At 42.9% G+C, this 23,220-nt stretch overlaps 1 protein-coding gene across 8 annotated transcripts in view; it reads right to left on the bottom strand.

Moving 5' to 3' along the window:
• The window catches only part of RANBP3 (RAN binding protein 3), a 54,728-nt gene extending 33,009 nt beyond the window's left edge, over positions 1-21,719 (bottom strand). For 2 of the 8 annotated variants that reach the window (XM_074809043.1, XM_074809047.1), the window contains exons 1-3: positions 21,631-21,719; positions 11,730-11,785; positions 1,380-1,583 (exon numbers count right to left, since the gene is read on the bottom strand). In XM_074809043.1, coding sequence (XP_074665144.1) covers positions 1,380-1,583; positions 11,730-11,785; positions 21,631-21,652 — 282 coding nt within the window. In that variant the 5' untranslated portion in view covers positions 21,653-21,719. Of the gene's footprint in view, positions 1-1,379; positions 1,584-3,253; positions 4,999-11,729; positions 11,786-19,752; positions 19,981-21,630 lie in introns of those variants that run through there. The other 6 variants (XM_074809046.1, XM_074809048.1, XM_074809042.1 and 3 more) reach the window with 5 other exon arrangements.
• Positions 21,720-23,220: the final 1,501 nt, after the last annotated feature.

Raw genomic sequence — 23,220 nt, 5'->3', positions numbered from 1 at the left:
GAAACAGGGATAATTTGAAGAATGCTTGCCAGTGCATATGAAGGCCAGTTACGTGCCTATACTGAGCACTGTACTATCCCGTAAATTTAAGTGAATGGAGTACAAGGATGCACAGATATTGGTTATGTACAGCCAAGAATTCCTGCACACATTCTCCAACAGCATTTTTGGTTCTTAAATGTCTTTCAGACCTGGGTTGATTAGGGCAAGATTTTCTGCTCTTTAAGACTGAGTCTAAGATAATGAACACTTGCCACAATTCTCCTGAAAGTCTGGTTAATACAGTTCTCTTGGCCAGTTCTAGTAACACTGGCAATTTCAAACGATAGAAAAAACTGTCACAGAAGTCTGTGACTACATTTACCAGCTTTAAAATATTAACCCTTGAAAACTTTAATATAAACTGAAATAGAAAAATTTCTGCAGCAGGACATCAAGCAACAGTCCGGACACCAAAAGGTGCTTAACCTACAGTTGTTTGTACCTTGTCATGACATCATGACAATCCATTCGACACTGGGTTTACTTGAAAGGGCCCATTCTTGAAAAAAACAAAACCAAAACCTAAAACCCAAACCCCACACACTAATTCAAGAAAAGGGTGCAGGTATTGTGTGCAGCAGCCTTAACAGGGAAAGGCCTATCAAAGAGTACATGGCTACTGTGTGTGGTCACAGTGAGCAGTGACACTCACCTGCACCAAGAAAACATGGTGCATCAACCAGAAAGATTAGGGCAACTTTTAAAATTGCTCTGGAAGACTGTATTGTAGTAGTCATTTAGTCATCTAATCTTCCCAAAAATATTTTGCTGCACCACCAGTAGAAAAATCTCAAATTAACAGCACTGACAACTTTTCCTACATCAAGGTACTGATTTTTTCTTTTTTCCAAGTACCTAAATTCAAAATTCTGCTTTAGCATCTTTTTGCTGCTTTTAATCTGCTAAGTACATTACAGGTTGGCATGACAAGCTCCTGCTTCTATCTAGTGGAATCACAGCATTAGCTGCTCACTTTGTCAAGCTGCAATTGTGGCTCAAACAATCCTCCTCTAACTGCTTGAAGCAAATCCCTCATATATACCCGTTTGCCCACTCATTTAGAAGTGGACTTATCCTTAGCAAACACATGGTTTACAGCCTAAATTTTAAAATTAATACTTGATGTGTCTTCTATAATTACACCCACTAGGGAGTTCTAAACAAATTTCATGTCTACTAATTGGAACAATGGCTTAGAGGGGACTAACACTTGCAATCAAAGAACCAGACAGATAGCCAGCTGCGCTACCTAAAGTTAACAGTAACAGATTCCTCCTAGTGGAAGGGACTTTGCTCTTTAACCCCTCAGCAGAAGTACTTGGTAGGTTCACACTTACCCCTGCCAGTTCTTGTTGAATAGGAGCAAGCTGGGCTTCAGAAGCGGGACTCAGGGTAGCACTGACTGAGGCAACAGCGGGAGCAGGGTGCTCAGAGTCGCGCTCACCAGCTGATTCTTTGTGACCCAGACCATGGTGGGGGGGCTCAACCTCTCCCTGGGGGTCCTCGCCTGAATCCGACAAACCTTTTTGCTCTGCAGGGGACTGGGAGCAGAAAAGACAACGTCCCTTCAATGCAAGGCTGCAACACGAGAGCAGTCGTCCTAGTGAGAGGATCTGCTAATCCCTTTTTAAATTCCCCTGTTTTCACCATATGGCACAAGGAATTGCTTGCTGCTGAGACACCAGTTAAAATATGCACAAACCAGGTAACAGAACCTGCTGACTGAATTAGTCTCCCCTCCCCACAAAAAGCATCAGTTGGATGCCCTTTTTTGAAAGTTAACTAAAAAAGTCAGTGTCCCCGTCAAAAGAGCATTTTGCCAGCCACAGGGTTATTGGGGTTTAACTCCTCCTTCTCTCAAGGCCTAAAGGACAGCTATTTGCTTTTACCCCCAGATTCAGGCATAAGAATTAAATAGACAATTACTGTAAATAACTGTCTTTCACTGCTTCTTCAGACCATGTTTGAGGGAAGTAGGGTTGATATAAAATTCTCCACAGAAATTCATTATTATAACATTCACACAAGACACACAATCCTTTCATATTCACGTGACTGAATTACCCGAAAAGCAATGTTTTCTTTTGTAAATTAAGAAGTTTGCGTATCTATTTCAAGCAGGGGGTGACAGGATAGCTAGTGGACACTAATGGGATTTGATAATTGCTGAACTTCTGCCACAGACTCTTTACATTTCTTCAGATCATTTAATGCTGCAGGTCCCCACTTGTAGAACAGAAATTAAGCATTACCATATTCTGCACACGTCTGAAGAATGAAAAAGTTAAAAGCTTTGAGCCTGAACTGTGATAAAGGACTAAATTATAGTCCATGGATAATATGCAGGCCAAGGACATTCTCTCAGCTGTGATCTGTGGGCCAAGCCTCCTGGTGTCTTATGGTGAAGTATCTGGAGAATCAAGCAGTTGATGTCACTCAGATGCACATAAGCTTAGCTTGCTCTCAGAAAGCATTCAGTAGAATGAAGAGAGACTAAAAATGCTCATCATTGCCCAGGTCCATGCAAAACAGTAAACAGCAACCTCAAAAATAAAGAGTAACTTTTAAATCTTAATGGCCCAAAGTTCTTCAGCTATGACTTGGCCTGTCCTCAAACAGAAGCAATTATTAAAAGACAACAATACATGCAATTTTATCAGCAGTTTCATTTCAGTTCAGTGAAGTTAGCCAAGTTTTAAATCTTGCAAGAAATTACTATCATTAAGGCTCAAAATAGTCAAAATGTATTTAACAGGGATAACATTATGTCAGGTAAAGCTGGGGATGTTGGATTGTTATATTTTCAAACTTTTCTGGTTTTAATACGAAGCTGTTACTAACAGACACAAACACTAACTTAAAGCCCCACTGAATGAGAGAAGAGTTACAGAAACATTTTGTCTGTCACCAAAAATTAAACCAAGTTAGCACTCTGCTATTCTTACCTCTTTGGCTCAGAAGAGCAGCATGAAAAGGCTACCTGGAACTTGCCACAGCACTTACAACATATGTATGTTACTCATACATAAAGACAAGGGGTAAACACCTCAGTCCTCCACTGGACATTTTATACCATTAATCCCAGTCCCTTTTTTATGCTATGCCTTACTTTCAAATTTAACAGCACTGCAAACATCATTCAAACTGTTTTCTTCCCCTTCAAGGGGTAACAGCCATTAAAAAAAAGTACAATAATTAAGTCACAAGTTACCTGTATCACACTAACCACAAAAGCAATTATGCAAGCAGCAGCACTGAAGATCTGATTTTTCTCATGGTTTATGCTGCGTGCGTCCTCTGGTCCTCTCACTTCATTACCCCAAATCTTCCCCCTGTACTTCACAACACAAACCTCTTCAATCCTGCCAAACCTTCTGGGGCCAGAGGCAGTTCGCTGGGGGGCCACCCGTGCAAGCATACCTACAGCAGCTCTCCCTCTGCCAGGGGGGTAATTCGGGCCTCGCTGATCCCGTCAGGTTTCCAGTTTTCAGGAAACATGCAGAATGGTTTTAAAATTTAAACCTCTATCACCTTGTCATAGTTAACAGATTCTGCAAGCTTTCGGCTTGGTAATCAGAGAGCCAGCAGCATAAGCAACTTGGCTCAGCTTCCCAGCTGAAAGACGTCCCCCTTCTCCAGCGGCCTGGAGAGCCAGACCCCTGCAGAAGAGCTGACTGCAGCAGGACTGACGGATCACAGACCCAGTCCAACTGCTGTACAGGTGATGGAGACAACCCTGCCGTTACACACACAGCCTTTGAGGAACCTGAGCTGGGGAGGGACACAGGGCCCTAAAAACCACACTGGGGAAAACACTGAAAGCTATAACCAGAACAGTACTAGGAAATGGGGATGGGGGAGACCGTCCCTGTCAACGGCAGAATGAACCTCAGGATGAGACAACCATCACCAGGGATCTGCAGGCAACAGGGAATGATTAGGAAACTGTAGACAGACAGCCTTTGGGGCTGAAGATGACTAAGAAGATTCAGTACCCATAAGCAAAATAATGCACAGGAAGAGGGCACAGAAGTGTTTCCACATAAAAATAGCTAAATACCTTGTTAGTCTTCAGCTCCAATACACAGAATTTGGGAGAAAAGGAATAGAAATATAACTATGAAATCACAGTGGCACATAGGATGGCAACACAGTGACCCCCACAGAGCAAGGGCATCAAGTTAGACTAGGCTATTAGGTTCAAGAAAACCCAACACAAAACTAAAGGAGACAAAAAGCCCACCCTGCTGAACCCCTTGTCAGAGGATCATGCAGATGGTGGAGGCTCACATGCTTGGGTTCAGCAAGCAATTGGTGAACTTCTAATAAAAAAAAGGAGCCTTACCAGTAATTTACACTGACTTCTAGCTACAGATCATAAAATCACTAATAATGCAGTAAGAGGCAAGAACACTCAAGCCACACTTGTGCTATATACTTAAAAGTGGAAATGACAATAAATTATTTTGCAAGTAATTGTTATCAATACAATTTAGAACATTTCCAAGTAGGCTAAATAAACATGCATCAGGTTTTAGTAATTCTTGTAACACATGGCAAGTATTTTAAAAAGTGAAATAAGCAAGGTAACCTTCTGGCATAAATCTGATTTCTATCCCAAGCAAAATTAAATTGTATGTGCTTCAAGACTCAGAAAAGAAACAAACAAAAAATAACAATTATTGCCAATCACCACTTATACAGAAAAATCTGATGCCAAGGTAAGAATTTCTTGTCCGGGTCAATACATAAAATTATGGGTTTTTTTAAAAAAAAAAATCTATTAAATGGATCAAAAACTACTGCAAGTTTCAGAATTTTGTGAATAGTGTGTGGTTTAAGTCATGGAGGACAAAACCAACAGAGGCCTCATGGATCTGTCAAACCAAAACTGCTCTAGACAGAAGTTTGTACAGCTGTTCTCAAAAAAGCACATCCAAGGGAAACTGCAAGCTCTTAAAATTCATTTTAGTCTTCAGTCATGCTCACTATTGAAAGTGTTTTCTGATCTCTTCATAAATTCTGATTTAAGTTCTTGTTCGAAGTTCTTTGGAGCTGGTGAAGAACAGTTCATTCTCTTTCTTTTTGCTGTAATGTTTTATGTCTGTGATGATTTGTGTCTCTCCTTGAGCCTCCTCTTCTCTAAGGAAACATTCCTTGTAAGTACAGCTCTACGGAGAACTTGGCAGAAATCTGTTCCTGTCAAATACTACAGCAAAGATCAACAGAGAGATTAATAATGTAGGAAGTCACCTACACAAACTCACCTTGCTCACCCAGATCAAATAACATCTATTTCATTAAAACAAAAATAACACACCTAGACTAAATACATAAAAGTCTACTTGGAGAGTTGGTTTCCTCTGCATTGCAGGAAATAAGGAGACATACATAAAAGCTAGCAATAACCTCCAAATATAGGCAAGGAATTAATATTCCTTTTTTATAAAGACTGGCACAAACATTCTTGGGTCAGTTTTTCCTCCCAATTCTAAGTTGTGCTATTTTTGCCTCCTTTCCTCATTTTCCCCACACTAGCACCCATATCCAATGGCCCGAAAAGACTACTCTCAGTGTAGCTTTTCACAATCTTTACCTGCTTAGAGCTGAGGACAACTCTTGTTGATATTCTCAGTAGCCTTTGACATTATCAGCCTCTCTATATTCCTCTAAGCTTTGTCTTGCACAACTGTCCTCTCCAAATAAATTTATGATTGTTCTTCTAAGTGCAGCAGTGTAGCAATATATTCACAATTATGAACTCTTAAGCATTACTTTTAACTCCTTAAGTATACTATTGATTTACAACACGGTTCAACTAGGTTTCCCTAACAAAACCTCTTGGCAGCCATGCTAAGGATGCTAAGAGCCTAGAAAAGGAAATACTGTTGCTTCTCCCTACACAAGTTGCTTCCTCCACAGTTCTCTCTCTGCCACCATCCTAAACCTACAAGTCATGCCCATAGCACGGACAACATTTTCTAATCATCCACCACCTCAAACCACCAAAAAGCAGGCATTTGCAAATCATACTGTGCTTCAACCAATCCCTACTTTACATATTGTCTAATACAACTTTCCCTCTTCTGAACTCATGATCTTACTCTCCAGACTAGGTGGGAATGCCATCTTTCTAATCACTTAAATCACATTTACACTGCCACGCCTGTTTTTAAAGCTCCACAGTTAAGACCATGATGACAGATCTAACAACTTAAGGACTTAAATCCTTGTTCACTCCAGAACTACCCCTTTACCTCTACATTCCAGGTGTCAGCCACCCCTTAAAGTCTTTGCATCATTTTGCAGCACCAGCTAGGTATGGGACATAACCCAACTACTATGTAACTCATCTTCCTTCATAGCCATCCTTAAAAGCTCGCCACCACCAATTCACCTATAAAGCAGTACACCAACCAAAACTAGTTATATAACAAGCTAGAAATAAAGTGTTTGTTTCTATATTCTACCATTGCTCCCAATCCAGGCTGGTGGAGGGAAGAAGACAAGATGCAAGCTACATAACAGACAATGGCTTCTTTTAGAAAGAAAAAAAAAAATCTTTTTTTAAATCCAAGTTGAGTATCTACCTTTTACAGTACTTATGACTAGGGAGTCACGATTATCCTAGCATCAGTATCCTATCCTAGAATCAGTAATGACTGGAAGATGACCACAGCTCACACTTGCCGAAGAAAGAACACCACTTTAAAAGCATTTTTTGACAAATTGTTTCTTTACAACACTACTGGTTAAATTTGTTTGAGCTATTATACCTACTTAAAAAGGTGTAAATGCACGACAGACTTCAGAATACTTTGACCTCAGAAATGCATGTTAAAAGTTAACTTCATAAAATGATTTCAAGTAACCTACGGTCAGAAACTGTCATGAAATGGTTTTATGGGAGAAGCCAAAACTAGTTTCAGAGCAGAAACACATCTAACAAGTGACCAAAAATTACAGAATCACAGAATCATCTCGGTTGGAAAGGACCTTGAAGATCATCCAGTCCAACCGTTAACCCAGCACTGACAGATCCCAACTCCACCAGATCCCTCACCGCTGTGTCGACCCGACGCTTCAACACCTCCAGGGATGGGGACTCCACCCCTGCCCTGGGCAGCCCATTCCAACGTCCAACAACCCCTTCTGCAAAGAAATACTTCCTAATATCCAGTCTAAACCTTCCCTTGCACAACTTGAGGCCATTACCTCTTGTCTTATCACTCATTACTTGGTTAAAGAGACTCATCCCCAGCTCTCTGCACCCTCCTGTCAGGTAGCTGTAGAGGGCCATGAGGTCTCCCCTCAGCCTCCTCTTCTCCAGACTAAACCCCCCCAGGTCCCTCAGCCGCTCCCCATCAGACCTGTGCTCCAGACCCTGCACCAGCTCCGTTGCCCTTCTCTGGACACGCTCGAGTCATTCAATGGCCTTTTTGGAGTGAGGGGCCCAAAACTGAACCCACTCATCGAGGGGCGGCCTCACCAGTGCCGAGCACAGGGGTCAGATCCCTTCCCTGTCCCTGCTGGCCACGCTAGTGCTGATACAAGCCAGGATGCCAAGAAGGCCACCTGGGCACACTGCTGGCTCATTATCAATCCCCCCCAGGTCCCTCTCTGACTGGCATCTTTCCAGCCACTCCTCCCCAGGCCTGTAGCGCTGCTGGGGGTTGTTGTGGCCCAAGGGCAGCACCCGGTATTTGGCCTTAGTGAAGCTCCTCCAGTTGGCCTCAGCCCATCGCTCCAGCCTGTCCAGGTCTCTCTGCAGAGCCTCCCTACCCTCAAGCCAATCAACACTCCCACCCAACTTGGTGTCATCTGCAAACTGACTGAGGGGGCACTCGATCCCCTCATCTAGATCATCAATAAAGATGTTATTAATTGAAACCTTTAATTCAAAAAGTACTATGAAAAGCAGAGTACAGTTCACGTGTAAGTTACTGGGATAGATAATGGAGTAACAGTAATATTCTGTGCTTAACACAGCAAAGTTAGGACTTTATGTTGCTTTCAGACCTTAACAGCTATAAGTCTTCCTCAGCTGATGCAGTTTTCCAACTAGTGTCAGCACTAGAAGCTCAGCTTGTCATAAAAATGAATAGCAGTGTATAAACAAGATAGATATTTGGATGCTATCATTCAGCTATTTGCAAGAGCTGTATTTCACACATTGCAAAAATAGTTCTCAAAGAGTTAGGGAAATATGAAAATAATGAAAATGGAGACTCACTCAAATGTGGAAACAGCCAACTTTACATCCACCATTAATTGATATCTATAATGAAAATCAGAACAGATAGACTAATCGTGTCTTTTTAACTGCGAAAGAAAAGAACCTCCTTACTCAAGTAAAACTAAAGGGCATCATTCTGAACACCATGCACTTTTTGCCCCTCTAAATAAACTGCAGGTTCTGATGTTTTACTAAACTGTATACAACCTTAGCTGGAACAATCAGTTAAAAAAAAATATCTGTTTCCAGACTAGTATGCATTTTGTCCTACAACATGCTGAATATTTTTCAGCTTCTAATGGAGAAACAGATGTCTGACACCTTACAAGCACAAACTTAAGTAGAGATTTCTAGAAAAATAATGTTCTTAATAGTAGACAACGTTAGCTCCAGAAAAGTGAGTTAATACCACTGAATAATATCACAGCCAGGCCCTACTACTGAGGGGGTCCCTAGACACTGCAACAAAGTAATTCTGGTCAGGATGTCCTGTTTGATGTGAAGAGCACGAGGCAAACATCTAAACTACCACCAGGGACAGTTAATTGAACAGACAATGTAATGCCTTCTCCTGACTCTCAGCTTACTGCCTTGGTGCTGAAAAGCCTCCATGAACACTTTGCTTACAGCTCCAGAAGAAAGCCAACTTGACTAGATGGACATTTTGCTAAATTAAAATAGTAATTTACATAGAGAAATTACCTATTTTAGAAGCCTGTTGTTTGTCAACTATTTAAATTACTTTTGCATTTTCTTCAAAACATTGCTCTAGGAAAAGCTCCTCTGTTAATAGATTTTCCTTGTTAATTTTAATAAGGATAATCTTCCGTGGCAGGCAACGCACTTAACCAGGCACCTTGTATGGAAACAGTAATGGAGTTAACTGTTAGCTGTAACACTTCGCTATTAGCCTTTCCAAAAATACAGTGAAAGGTCTCAACCAGTGTGTAACCCAAGTCACCTTTTCTTGATGAAGTTGATTAAAGGGACACTCAGCTGGCCTCAATGCTAGGTTCTGATACATACAGCCTATACGTAGTGGCTGTTACTTTTGGCTGACAGCACCATAAAATGACTCTATTATCAACACTACAAAAACCAGCTACTGGCACAAGCAACAAACAGGCTTTGGCCCTTTATTTAACAAAGCAGCAAGAAGCACAGCACTGATGCTTCTCTCCCTCTTTCTCTAGACTCAAATACACACAATATAAGCTACTAAAATGATTATCAACCACCCCCCCTTCCCCTTTTAAGGGAATTGTACATCTCCACACATTACACAGTTTAACATAAGCATTTGTGTCTGGTACACTTTGGAAACTGGCAACCAAGTGACAGATGCCACTGGCAGACTCTTCATGATCTGCTTCAAGGAACGAGCCCTGTTCTCCAGCCAGGCTAGATCTACTCCACACCATACTGACTGTGGCTAGCCCCCTCTCAAGCACCATCACTACTCAGTTTTTAGATCAATTTCTAACCCCCAAGCCTTCACAATGCTTGGCTCACCCACAGGCCTTGATACACACGGTCCCCCCACCCCACCAGGCTGTGCCTTGGCAGAGGCTGTCCCTACACACAGCTACCTACTCAGCATCATCATAGTCTTCAGCATCCTCAGAGGCAGCTGGGAAGACTAAACTACACATCCCTCTTCCCTGGAACTCTGGATCCTCTCTGCCAGCCCAAAAAGACATTAAGCCTTTAGTTAAGATTTTTTACAAATATTTTCTTGAGACCTACCAGAGTGCAATAGATCTGTCCCACAGCCCAACACAGGAGCTTGCACAGCCTAACGCTGAAGGCATGTGCTCTGCGCAGAAGCAGATGGTACAACATGAAGGAATTTGAGAGCACAAGACCTGCCAGCTTAACACTGAAGGACCAGGCCAGCAAAGAAAGGACACAGGAGCACCACCCCTCTGCCTGGGTTGCACAGTGCTGTGATCGCTGCTTCCAGACTAACTGTGGAAACACTGCCAGGTTAAAGGACACCTGGGGAGAAAACTCACCACAGTGCAACTCAGAAGGGACTTCAGGAACAGTCTAAGCAACAGCAGATGATTGGGAGCTGTTTCCTAGACAACGTGATCCAAACTGATAGTGCAAACACTAGCGCTCCCTTCATTCCAAAGTACATGTAAACGGTCACCGTAAAAAATGTAACTGGAAGTATTTAAGATATATTTAATTTGATTAGCTAGTATTAGAAGAACAGCAGATTTAAATCCTTTCCAAGCTGACAAAAGATTTCAAGCCCCTGCTGAGGAATATACCTACTAAACCCATGGGAAAGCTTGAGTCTGGTACTTGTTCCAAACCAAAGAAAAGCTACCAACTGCAAAAACGTTTGGTATTTCTATTCAAATATTTGAGAAGATTTTCTGATTGCACAGAATGTAACAATCTAGTGATTCAACAAAAAGTGAATCATGTGTACATGAGCACACTTCTCTTGGTTCCTACCAGCTTCAGCTGAAACAAGAGTAACCTTGATTTATTTTTTTTTTTCCAAATGTTAACAGCTTTTACTATTGACCAGGCAGAATTAAATATCACAATATCTTGAGATTCTTATCAATTTCTTTTACTAAAAATATTTTTACAATATAAGAAACTGGAAGGCTTACTGTTTGGGAAGAAAAAAAGTACAGAAAACTACACCCTAGCACTCATCCATAACATTGTGTGTCACTTTCGAAGTGAAAAGGAATGCAAACTATACTGCACTCTGCCCACACGGCCATGGTTTTCCATTGCATCTACTTCAATTTAATAGCAATTTCTGCTAAAGGGAGGGTCCTGCTCCTCCTCTCAACTCTCATTTCTTCTGAGCTCTAGTCCTTCTGCAGCCACAGGATGAGTTGTATCACCCTCTTGGTTCAACACAAGCTCACTCACAGAACACCTTCCAGCAGATTACAGCAAACTCCAACTTCACATCGTGTAACCGCTACCACAGACCCAAAGGCTGGGGACAGGAACACATGGTAGGGGTAGAGGGATAGGTGAAAGAACAGGATTACCATTTTCCAAGGTAATTAGACACTTTGCAGCCTACTAACCAGAGATATGAGATACATTTGAATATAACGAGGTGAAAAAATCAATAATCTAGACCATGGTTTTCTTTGCTTTGTCTTAACTCTATTATAAGAAAAAGAAATTTTATAGTTTTCTCATGCAACTGCACCTTTCAGGACTCCTTTACCACCTGTTCCTTTCAAGCTGTCCATCTTCTGTCTGAAGAGCTACCCATTTCATGCCACCACCACACTTCTTCCCACTTTTAGCCCTCCAGTACCTCTTTACCCTCTGCCCATTAATAATGTTAGTGCTCTATTATCCATCTTCAACTTCAAAACAATATAGACAAACAGCTGCTCACCACGGAATGAGTCAGGGCTACAGAACAAAACAACAAAAACATGTATCAACATCTCCTTACCTTCTGTGCTTTATCCTTCTGAAATACAAAGACGGGTGGAGCAATGGCAGGTTTTTCTGTAAAAAGAGAAATCAGTGGTTTTTTTCCAGTCACACTCATTACTAACATGAAAATGTTATGTTCCGTGATGCTTTTACCAGCAACGAATCCTTAAACCAGTGAAATTCCAGGTACACAAATTGTTTCCACTGGTTCCTGCTAACATAGAAGAACTTGATCTTCAAAAGGAAAAAGGAGCGTTTTAAGAACAACAATACAACTGATATCTGAAAGCTATTTATCTTTTCCCTCCAGATCTATTTCAAGCCAGTACTTTTCCTGTACTTGGGTACATCAGGAGGAAAAGGCCCTTTGCTGCAGTAGTTTACTTTTGGAACACATGCAAGTTTTGCAGGCAAAGGCTTTTCCTTCCCCATAGTAATACATTAACACAAAGAGTTGCTGTACATCCCCACATCCCCCCTTCTTAAAGGTCACCTAATTCTGACACTTGATTATACTTGTATTTTATTATCATTGAAACCTTTAGAAAGGTCCTAAATCATCAGCACTTGCAGGTCTACAATTTAAACCAAATATTCCATGCACACTATTACAGAGAGACCAGTCTTTTCTGCATAACTTGAGAGCGTATCTCCTTTCTACTTGAAGTTCCAATTCAAATATTAGCAGGACATTATTTTCCAAATAAGCACATCAACATTTAGTCTTCAAGAACGGAATGAATTTCTAGAATGCATGTATGTTTTCCATTGTCTTTAATGACCTTTGCAATTATTCAATCTCACAAACGAGAGTAGACATTTAAGAAAATTAAATTTTTAAATCTTTTAGAACTTGAAAGGCTACCATAAAAAAAAAGAAACAAAGCCATCAAGAACAACTACCTTGCGCCTAAAAAAAGACTGTATCACAAAATCCTCCATAAATCAGTCGCAACATCAGTAAAACGCTTGGGTCAGCATATAAGGAGAAGGAGGAAAGATTGTCCATTTGGGAACTGCCAGCTATTAGATTAGTTTAGCTGAAAAAGTGAGACTTGACCCAACAAACACACAAAAATTATGGAAGTTATTCCAAGAACTCTTTGCATTTATTTGTGAGGGCAGAAAAGCCTCTTTCCACCCCTCTGTGGGTCTCACACAGAGAAACCCAGCAAAAACACTGCAAGACTGATTTTGCAAGACTGGCATAACTTGTTCTACAAAAGGTAAAATTAATTGTGAAATAAAGCTCCTTACTACAGCATTTTGCTGGCTCTTTTTTTCCTTTATTTTCCAAGTTCTTCTATCCATCAAATACTGCTGAATCTTAAAAACTCTTATGAATGAAAGCAATTCAGACAATCTATTTTAAAAATGAAAAATAATCTAACATAGGTCATCTACAGAGTTAACTGCTACACCTGTCCCAAAAAACACAGTTTGTTGAAACAAGTCAGGGATCCCTTTTGATTCCCTTGACCTCAGTATAACCTGCCTGTGGGAGGCTCCACTGGCATAGGGTCCAAGCTTTTAACCCTTCATTTCTTTATACCATGTTTGATATACTTTAGTATTCATTAATGCCATAACTGCAGCAACAAGTAGCATGCATTCTACCAAATTACTTTTATCCAAGACCGCCAAACCAGTCAATAAAATGCTGTATTAGTGTTCTTCCCTTCTGGAGATCTGTCCAAAGTGGGACCTGATTGTGTAATGCACAACATCCAAGAGACTCATGTACCATATTCCAGCTACCAAAGAAGATTGAACTATTTGTCTATTTGGTGCTTAATAAAGGATTGAAGTACTGAAAATAAAGTAAACAAAAAAGTAAAAAAGCAAATCCAACAACATCGCAAAGTGCAGATGGAACATGGGATAGCTGGCAAAAGACTAGAATGGGGAGCCAAAGTTGTTGATGCAAAGGAACAGGACAAAATACGAGATGGAGTTTGGTGATGGAAAACTGAGTCCTCAGAAAAAAACAACAGGGATGCTAGGAACAGCAGAAAGCTCACAGAAGGGAAATACTATCGGATGGAAGAACCAAAGAAGAAAATGGAGTGAAAAAAATCAAATCTTTGAGATTGTGTCCAGCTATGGCAAATGAGACTGGGAAAAGAAGCTAGTGAAACAACTATGATCAGTCCTGTTAGTCAAGGTGAAAAAGATAACACTGTTGTGCAACATGTGAGAGTCCTCCAGCACTCAAGATCTAGGAACCTCACTAACAACTGACACGGTGGCACCTGGCAGGAATGACGAGACAGCAGGCACTCACGGCTACCAACTCTATCAGTGCTTAGTCAGGCACGTCCTTTACAGGGGAACACTTGGTCACCATGTCCCTTCTAAGGTCTGCAACAGTCTTCTAAAGACCACAACGCTGGAAATGTTTCTCTAATTCTAGTCTAAGTCAAGAAAGGATCACTAAATTGTCTAATCTAACTACCTTCATTAAACACTGCCTATTTTTCTGAGCCTTATTGTTTTGGGGAAACATTTTCACCAAAGGCATCAATTACTAAAGACATTAAAAGCACAATATTATTGCCCTTGATCATCCCTTACCTCACTTGGTTAAAAACTCCAGTGCCAAACTTCCCATTCAAATGTCTGGCTTCAGCTTTCAGTTCCGATTCCTAGTTATGTTTTTTGAATGCATTTATGTACTAGAAAAAGAGCTCTCTAGCATTTAATGTTTTTCCTACGAAAGCACTTACACAAACCATGTTTTCCTATCAACTAAAGAACCACCACGACGAGTTTTATTTTTGTAAAACAGAAATGCGTGTGTTAGGTAGCTGTTGGGGTTTTTTCCCTGCTTGGTGAGCATGACAGCTTATTAAGTGCTACCCCCAAAATGAGAATTAGTCATTTGTACTAGCCAACATCAGATGGGGACAGTCATGTTCTCACCTAGCAAGCATGCTTCCCTTCCACCAAGGTATCTGAAGGATGACTTACAGTAAAATGGATCTGTCAGGTCCACAGAACTGCCATCAGGTTAAAGGGAAAATAAAGCAGGGTAAAGGAAGGAAGGAAGAAAAAAAAAAAACCCAACCTTCAAACTTCAGGTACAATACATGTAAAAGAGCATGAGATCTTCTCCTTCACCTAAGAGATGAACAGACACAGCACAGAGTTCTTAAAAACTGTGGAACAGACTTGCTTTTTTTCCAGACAAGCAGACAGAAATACTCTGGCAAAACAAGGAGCTGGAGATGCAGCAATAATGTCAATTTTCTAACAGAGTCAGTCTCTGTAAAGGTGTTCTTGAGAAAGTCCAAGCATGTGAGAAGGAAAGCAGACCTTCAGTAATTACTGTCACAGAGACAGTAAATCCCCAATCTAGAGATCTGGAACTTACATAAACCACTTAGTTTCTTCTGAATGGCGACAGGCTGTCAAACCAGTCTGAAAAATGACTGAATCCACAGAACTCCTTCCTGCAGTTTATTCATAAGTTTCAGACATTTCAACCTGCATGAATAATTACAAAAACCTCAAAAGCTGAATTTCACAGGCTAAATTCCTTTAACTGTCAAATCACTAACTATCAATATATGCCCTATGTGCTGTCAGAAAAATGTATGTACTATTAAGCCTACTCAGTTTGCTTTGCAAGCCTTGAAAACCAAAACACAGAAACAGAAAATACTATCTCAATGGCTCAGGCAGAGGGATCAAGTCATACATACTATTTAAAGTGGGATTTTTACCTCAGATACACGACCACTTGTAGCTGTACCAAACTCTGCGATGTCCACCATGATTCCTGCAACTAGACAAAACGTGGCCTAGTTCCACCTCTCCACCCCTCCACACCAATGCAACCATAGCAGTCGGCATCTCCAGCAGCCACAATAGTTATTTTTGCAAGACGAAGTTTTAAACCTTCACTGCAGCATGAAATGATGCATTACTGAAAAATCCAACGGGTATTTTGAGTGCATAGATGCAAAAACCACATCCCTTTTGAATTCATATTTGAAGGCCACATAAATGAAAAGGCAAAACTGCACAAAATGGGGTACAAAAACCCCAAACTGGTCTAACTGCAGGGGTGCATTTCTCTATAGTTACCAGGCTCACAGAGCAAATCCCATGGCAAAGCAGTGACAGAGGCCAAGAAAGCATTCTCCTTTGCCACCAAGACCACTGTGTCTCTACCGTAAGAGCACAGGAAAATTCAGGTTGGAAGGGACCACAGCAGGTCTCTAGTCCAACCTCCCGCTCCAGGTAGGGTCAGCTACGAAGTCAGACCAGGTTAATCAGGTTATCCAGTCTGGTCTTAACTTCCAAGGATGAAGGCTGAGCAGACTCCCAGGATAATCTCTTCTACTGCTTGACTGTCCTGGGGTGGGGGGGGGGGCGGGATGGGACACGGACAACAAAAAAACCCACCCACACACCAACAAACCCCAACCTTTTCTTTATATCCAGTCTGAACATCTTGTTCCACCTCTCACCTTTTGTCTTTTGTCCTTCCAACACACACCACTGTGCTGAGCCTGGCTCTGACTTTCTAATAATCTCCTTGTATACCCTGGAAAGCTCCAAATGTGCTTTCTGAAGCCTTCTCTTCTCCAGGCTGAAGCAGCCCAGTTCCTTCAGACTCTCCTCACAGGTCATGCAACCCAGATCACCAATATCTCAGTGACTCTAATTAATCTTTAGATTTTAGAAGGAGCCCAGGCCCCATGTCATGAAAACAGCTCTCAAGTCCTCACCAGTCCTGCTGTAACCAGGTTATTATGTGGTGAATTTATTTTTAAAGCTAAGAACTACACTGTTTCAAGCATTTTCATTTTAAATTTACTCCAAATTACATTTAGAAGTGCAATAGTGCCTAACTACATGGAAACCTATATGGAAGCAGAAAAAAAACCACTGAGAAACTTCCAGGCAAGCGAGTCCTTGCTTGGATCTGAAGAAGCAATCTTCAACACTAAAAGCACACAAGTTAGGAACAACTGTTCTGACTTTAGCTCATTATAATAAATCACCTGAGAGAAAAAGTAGATCATACCTGTGAACAATGAAATAGTGCTAAAAGGGAGAACAGCAATTAGGTTGTTAACTCACCAAAAATATTCAGAGTGGTAATTTATTGCCTGTGAAAGGCTTATGTGAGGGTCAAGAAAAAATTTAAGTTCAAAATTAAGTTTAATTATGCTTATTTGAATAGCTCAGGCCACAAAAATGTTTTTTCACCTTCATACTATTTAAGTTATAAAGAACAGAATAATCATGCTAAAAAAACTTGAGAGATATGAGCAGTTTGCAGCATTATAAAATTCTAAAGGTGTTGATACTAAAATAAGACTCTTTTCTCTTCCAATAGCTACGAATAGACTGAAAGCAATGAGCAAGGTACCACACCAACAGCTGATCTCCAGGAAGACCCCACAAGAAGAGTCCAATCATACTTCATGTCAGAAAGTACAAGAAACGTGACTAGATCATTTATAGCATCAAGTGATGTCATGATGACTATAACTGACATTGGGAAAAAGATACTTCTGCCTCATTTTAAAAATGTTGATAAATGGCTTTTTATGAAGTAAAACATCCGATGTTCTCATTTGCCTTCAAACCCTTTATTTTTTTGTCTCCTATAGCATGAGTAAGCAGGCTACTTCCAGACAGTACTTCCACAGCTGGCATCGGAAGGTAAAATGCCTTTTAGCTATTTAAGCTGAAATAAAAATTCCATACACTATATTTAAAGCACAAACCTTTTGTGTTTGCAGAGCATGTGTTATTTCATTTCCTAACCCTTTGTGACATTAATAGAAATAAGTTACGCTCTGCATTTGGTAATTTTACTACTTCAGCTCAGGTACTTCACATAAAGCAAATGTTACAAGTGAGAAACGGAAAAAAGTAGCTTATTTTCACATGACAGGAAGGCATGAGGCAGCCCAACTACTTTGCAATGTAGATTAAATATTTAAAGAACTCCAAAAAGTGTTAACAAAAATTATTAAAGTATTTAGACAGTTCTAGCTTGTAAATGTAGCATTATGGCATTTGGGCGCGCATTATTAGGGCATCTCAAAATAAACAAACCAAATCATTCAGCCTAACTTTGTGTCCCCTAGTTTATCTGAAGTAAATCACCATAGGGAAAAAAGATCTTGGTTATAGAGTCTACAAATGTCAGGGACAGTGGTGCAGGCCAGCTTTTCCCCTCAAAGTAACAACAGACCTTCCTCCCTCTGAAAGCTAGCGTAAGGCAAGTAGAATCATACAGTCACAGCAAAAAAACCCCAGAAACAGCACAGAAGCAATGTGAGGATCACACAAGCCTGGTAAAGGAATGGTACTTTTACTCTGAAAAGAACTGCTTCGATTCTCTCGTCTTTTGTACATTTAAGGCAGTTACAGTAAACTTGTTAAGATCATGAACAGTATGCTTAGCAATTTCATAAAGCAAAATAAAACTGTGTTTGGTGTCTGAGGAGAGTTTGCCAACACAGGTGGTGTAGGCACCTCCTAAAGGGAAGTGGGAAGAAAGCCATCAAGTTTTAGCCCTGAGAAAAACTTGTACATTTTCAATGACTGAAAGGTGGTAAAGGGATTCATTCTCAACACAAGGAGATCCAATCATCTAAAGAGCAGCTTCAGCATCAAGTTACATACAAATTACTAGTTTTATTAACAGCAAGTTAATGAGAAAAGCATCCAGGTTTACATGAATATATATGCCTGACAGGAAGGTGTCTGGTTCTCCATGATACTTCACTGCCACACGTGTAAAGTGTCACTTTTAAGACATGATACAGCTAGAATACCAAAGAACATCATACCAAAGACTTCAGAGAAAATTCCTAATACCATTCAGTAACTACTTTATACAACAGTAACAATTGTGCCTACCACTCCAAAATCCTGGTTTTCAATAATCAAACTTCTGACCATGCCAGTACCCAAAGCCTTTGTCACCATGTCACTGTATCTTCGTGACAAAGTTGATCAAACTTCACACAGCTGAGAAGTTACTCTCTCCTCCTCTTCATCAGCTCCACACTTACCAGTTCATTTCCTCTCATGAGGAGGAGCAATTCCAAGACCAGGACCTGTTCCTAGGAAACTTCACAGTACAAACTTCTTTGCAAAGTGGCACTCAGACCACCTCATCCTTCACCCCCCTTCTCTGCAGTAGAGAACCCCCTTAATCCAACAGCCTCCTTCTGCCAAGATAGAGCTTGTCATCAAACCACTACAGAGAGCAGAGAGGTAGGGGTACAGTTTCACCAACTCACTAAAGGAAAGACAGGCAAACAGAAAAAATTCAAGGAACAATTAGAATTAAGAAAATGAAGCAATCATTAAAATATTAGATGGAATGCTTGTAGCTTTGAAGAAATGTATCACAGAAAAATCATCCATTAAAATAGTTTGAAGGCTTAAAGGATATTGGTAGAATGGTTACAGCACTTTTCAAGGCCAGAAGGTCTGCAGTAATCAAATGGGTAAGAGTCCAAGCGAGTTTCACTTGCATGAGCAGACAAGAAAAGCTATTGTTCAATCATGCTAAGCTCAAAGAATCTAAAAGAATGACTGAAACCTCCTTCTAGATACTTGTGTCTACTATGTGTCAAAGAATAATTAGCTTCACACCTCACAATGAAGTATGATTGAGACAGCACTGTTGTGTGCAGATCAATCAAGATTAAGGAATATTAAGAGCTTTGTCTTAACCATGCTTGGTTTGTGAACGTGAATATTTAGTTTTCAAACACTTCAAACAAGAGAAGATCAATAAGAAGCAGAACATCAAAGAATTATCAGTACCAAAATAGTCACGTCATATCGTTGAATGAAAATACCTAGGCACAAGGAAATAAAACATTCACCTACAGTACTGGAAAAATAAAACAGATTGATGTGTTTAAGAATGAGGAGAAAACAATCCAAGTCACCCAAGAACATCTTTGCCATGTCAGAGACAGCAAACAAGGCAAGTAGAAAGACTATGGAATCCACTGACTTTCAGCAGAAGGATGCCAATTCCAGAAGGTACGTACGTGTATTTGCACTGGTATACAGACACATCAAAAACGGAACCGGAGGAAAGAAAGCTAATATCAGCCAGTGCAGCCAATGATATTAGAATAAGCAGAAGAGAGAGGAGTTCAGAAGCAAACTGATCTTGCTTAATCTTAGGAAAGATTATATCACATTCTTATTGCAAGAAGAAACAGAACAGCAAAGGATGAAGATGACAACTCTGGAAGGAGATGCGAGCACAAACTAAAGAGATTAGCAGGTGAGGGAAGTCACTGGAGTCAGGAAAGGGTCTGAAGAGAAAAAACAGAGAAAAAGGAAGATCAGATGAAAAAGTAAGGATGACACCACACTTCCCCCCCCCACCTCCCACCCCAACAGTCTACAGTATTCTGCAGAAATATAGAGGTAGGGTGGAAACACACGACAAGTCAGCATCAAAAGATGTAATAAACATCAGTAACTTGGAATTCACTGCTGAGCTTATCGCTTCCCACTAGAACGGGGAGGTAAAGTGAGGGGGTTTCACAACTAAAGAAAGCCATTCCCAAACTTCTGGTTTTAAAAGAACACAATAAACCACCAAAGTTTATTATAAGGTCATTATAATGACAGTATTTACATGCTGTCATTAAGTTTCTCACAAGGAGTCATTACAGCTTTGACTATTTAATACCATTCTTGAGATCACTTATCATACCTCTTTGGGCACTGACAGCTCACCTTGAGTTTGGGAGCCAAGAGCCCAAGATATGCTGCATCACAGGATTTGTCAAATAAGTGTAATTATGTGGATAGCTGCTTGTAGACTTCATCTTCAAAAGCTACACCTACAATAGATATTTGCTTCCTGTTGTTTAACATTAAGATCAGAACTGTATTTGCCACTGGTACAGAATTCATATGTAAGAAACAATCTTGAAAGAAGGGGCCTCACACACTTTCATTCACCTCCTTCATTATGGAGGGGGCATTTCCCCTCTTCTTGCATTAGTCAAGAAGAATGATGAGATACAACAGAGACACGGCTGGGGACAGGCTTGGTTTTGCAGAGATTTTGAGGGAAGTTAAGTCATTCTCAAAGGCAAACTGTTGATGCCCACTGTCACTTAAACAGCATTCTACACACCTCGGAGAACACCCAAATCCTACAGTAGTGCAGTCCTTGTTCTCCTAACTCTCCTCAGAGAAAAATGAAACCACTATTTCATTACTTCAGAGGTTTTCAGCTTAAAAAAATAATATATATATTAGCAGACCTCACCTAGTTTTACATAACCGCCCCTATTACTCCCTTAGCTAGAGGAAGGATTAAACACGAGTGGAAGGGAAGATTTACAACAGTCCTAAAGTTGTGGAAAACAACCCCAAAAAGCCACCGGACACGGAGGGATACAAAGCGGCTCAGAACTGCCCCGGGAGAGCCGCGCTGCACTCCCCACCCCGTCCGGCAGCGGCGGGGCTCGCTCCCCAGCGCCCGGGGGCAGCAGGACACGCGTTCCGCGCGCAGGGAGCGGGGCAGCACCGGCGGCCGCCGCCTCCGGGAGCCGCCGCGCCGCCAGCCCGGTGCCACCGCCCGGCGGGAGGCACCTGCCAGCGCCGCCGCACACCGCCGCCCCGCGCTGCCCGCCGCCACCCCCGACCCCCACGGCAGCGCGGACGCCCGCCCCACGGAACAGAGCGGGGAGCGCGGCGGCCCGGCCGGGTGCTCCCTTTGTCCGGCCGCTCGCCCCAGAGGGGCCGGGGCAGGGAGAGGCCGCGGGGAGGGGGCACTTCCGAGGTCGGGCCGGCGCCCGGGCGCGCCGCGGAGAGCGGATCGCAGGGCCGGCCTCAGGCCAGGACCGCGGCGGCGCCGGGCCCGCGGCCGGCAGCGCTGCGCACCGCTAGCGCCCGCCTACCTTCGTTCGCTAGGTCCGCCATTTTACTTCCTCAATCCCGCCCACAATGCATCGCGCAGCCGGACGGTTCCACTCCCCGCGGGCCCCGCCGGGCGGCGCAGGCGCCAATTGACGGCCGCTCCGTGGCGGCAGCGCGCATGCGTGGGACGCTCCTGTGGGCGGGGGGGGGGCGCGGCTGCGCATGCGCTGTGCGGGAGCGGCCCGGAGCACCGCGGCTGCCGGAGCGGCGGAGGCGGGACCTGGTGGCGGGGTCCGGCTGCTTGGGGCTGGCGGCAGCGCCGGCGCCCTGTGCTGGGCGTCCGTCGGGTACCGCGTCCGGCCGGGCTGAGCCCGAAGTGTCCGTGGTGCCGGCTGGGTCGGGCTCGAGCGGGCAGCCCGGCTGCGGCCCCCCCGTGGCGGCGGGTTCGGGGCCCCCCGCCAGCCTGAGGGCTCTCTGCGGCCGCTCCCTCTGTAGGCCCCGGCACCTGCGAGCGTCGCGCTGGGGCCTTTGCCACCAGCTGCCCACGGAGCTTTCTGTTCCCTGCTTGGCCCTGCGCTCGGGGCTGCCTCCGTAGCCTCCCGTGGCTGCAGGACCCAGAAGTTCACGAGTTAAACGGATCCTTGATTCCCATTTACTGCTTTCGTTAGAGCCTCACACTTCCCGTCCTGTGGCCAGCAGGGGCAGGGGAGGGATCTTACCCCTGTGCTCGGCACTGGTGAGGCCGCCCCTCGATGAGTGGGTTCAGTTTTGGGTCCCTCACTCCAAAAAGGCCATTGAATGACTCGAGCGTGTCCAGAGAAGGGCAACGGAGCTGGTGCAGGGTCTGGAGCACAGGTCTGATGGGGAGCGGCTGAGGGAACTGGGGGGGTTTAGTCTGGAGAAGAGGAGGCTGAGGGGAGACCTCATGGCCCTCTGCAACTCCCTGAAAGGAGGGTGCAGAGAGGGGGATGAGTCTCTTGAGCCAAGGACCCAGCGCCAGGACAAGAGGGAATGGCCTCAAGCTGCGCCAGGGCAGGGTCAGACTGGCTCTTAGGAAGGATTTCTTTGCAGAAGGGGCTGTTGGGCGTTGGAATGGGCTGCCCAGGGCAGGGGGGGAGTCCCCATCCCTGGAGGGGTTGAAGAGTCAGGTTGACCCAGCGCTGAGGGATCTGGTGGAGTTGGGAACTGTTAATGTTGGGTTGATGGTTGGACTGGATGATCTTCAAGGTCTTTTCCAACCTAGACAATTCTGTGATTCAGCTACTGCTCTGTGACTGTATAAGCCTCAGCCGTATCTTTCCTAGCCTTTTCTCCAGACAGAGAAATTCAAACTCTTTCAGTTTATGGAAGGCTGCTGCTCCATCCCAAAGCTCAGTATTTGCCATTCTCTGTGACTTCGAACTCTATCATCTCCAAAACTGCACATGCGGCTCAAAATGTGGGCGCACCAAGGCTTTATATGGCCACAAAAAGCTACTGTACAGTGCATACAGTACAGAGACAGTATATAACCACACCCTGCGCTCCCATCGTTGTCTTGCTGGTGCCCTGTATTTTGCTGGCTGCTTAGGTCAGTGCACCTAAGCTCGCCTTAACTGCATTGACTAATTAGTAAGGGTCTCTACTCATTA

This window comes from Strix aluco, chromosome 29, assembly GCF_031877795.1.
Source record: "Strix aluco isolate bStrAlu1 chromosome 29, bStrAlu1.hap1, whole genome shotgun sequence".
NCBI lineage: Eukaryota > Metazoa > Chordata > Aves > Strigiformes > Strigidae > Strix > Strix aluco.
Note: the sequence above shows the minus strand (reverse complement) of the source record. Positions and strands in the feature narration are given on the sequence as shown.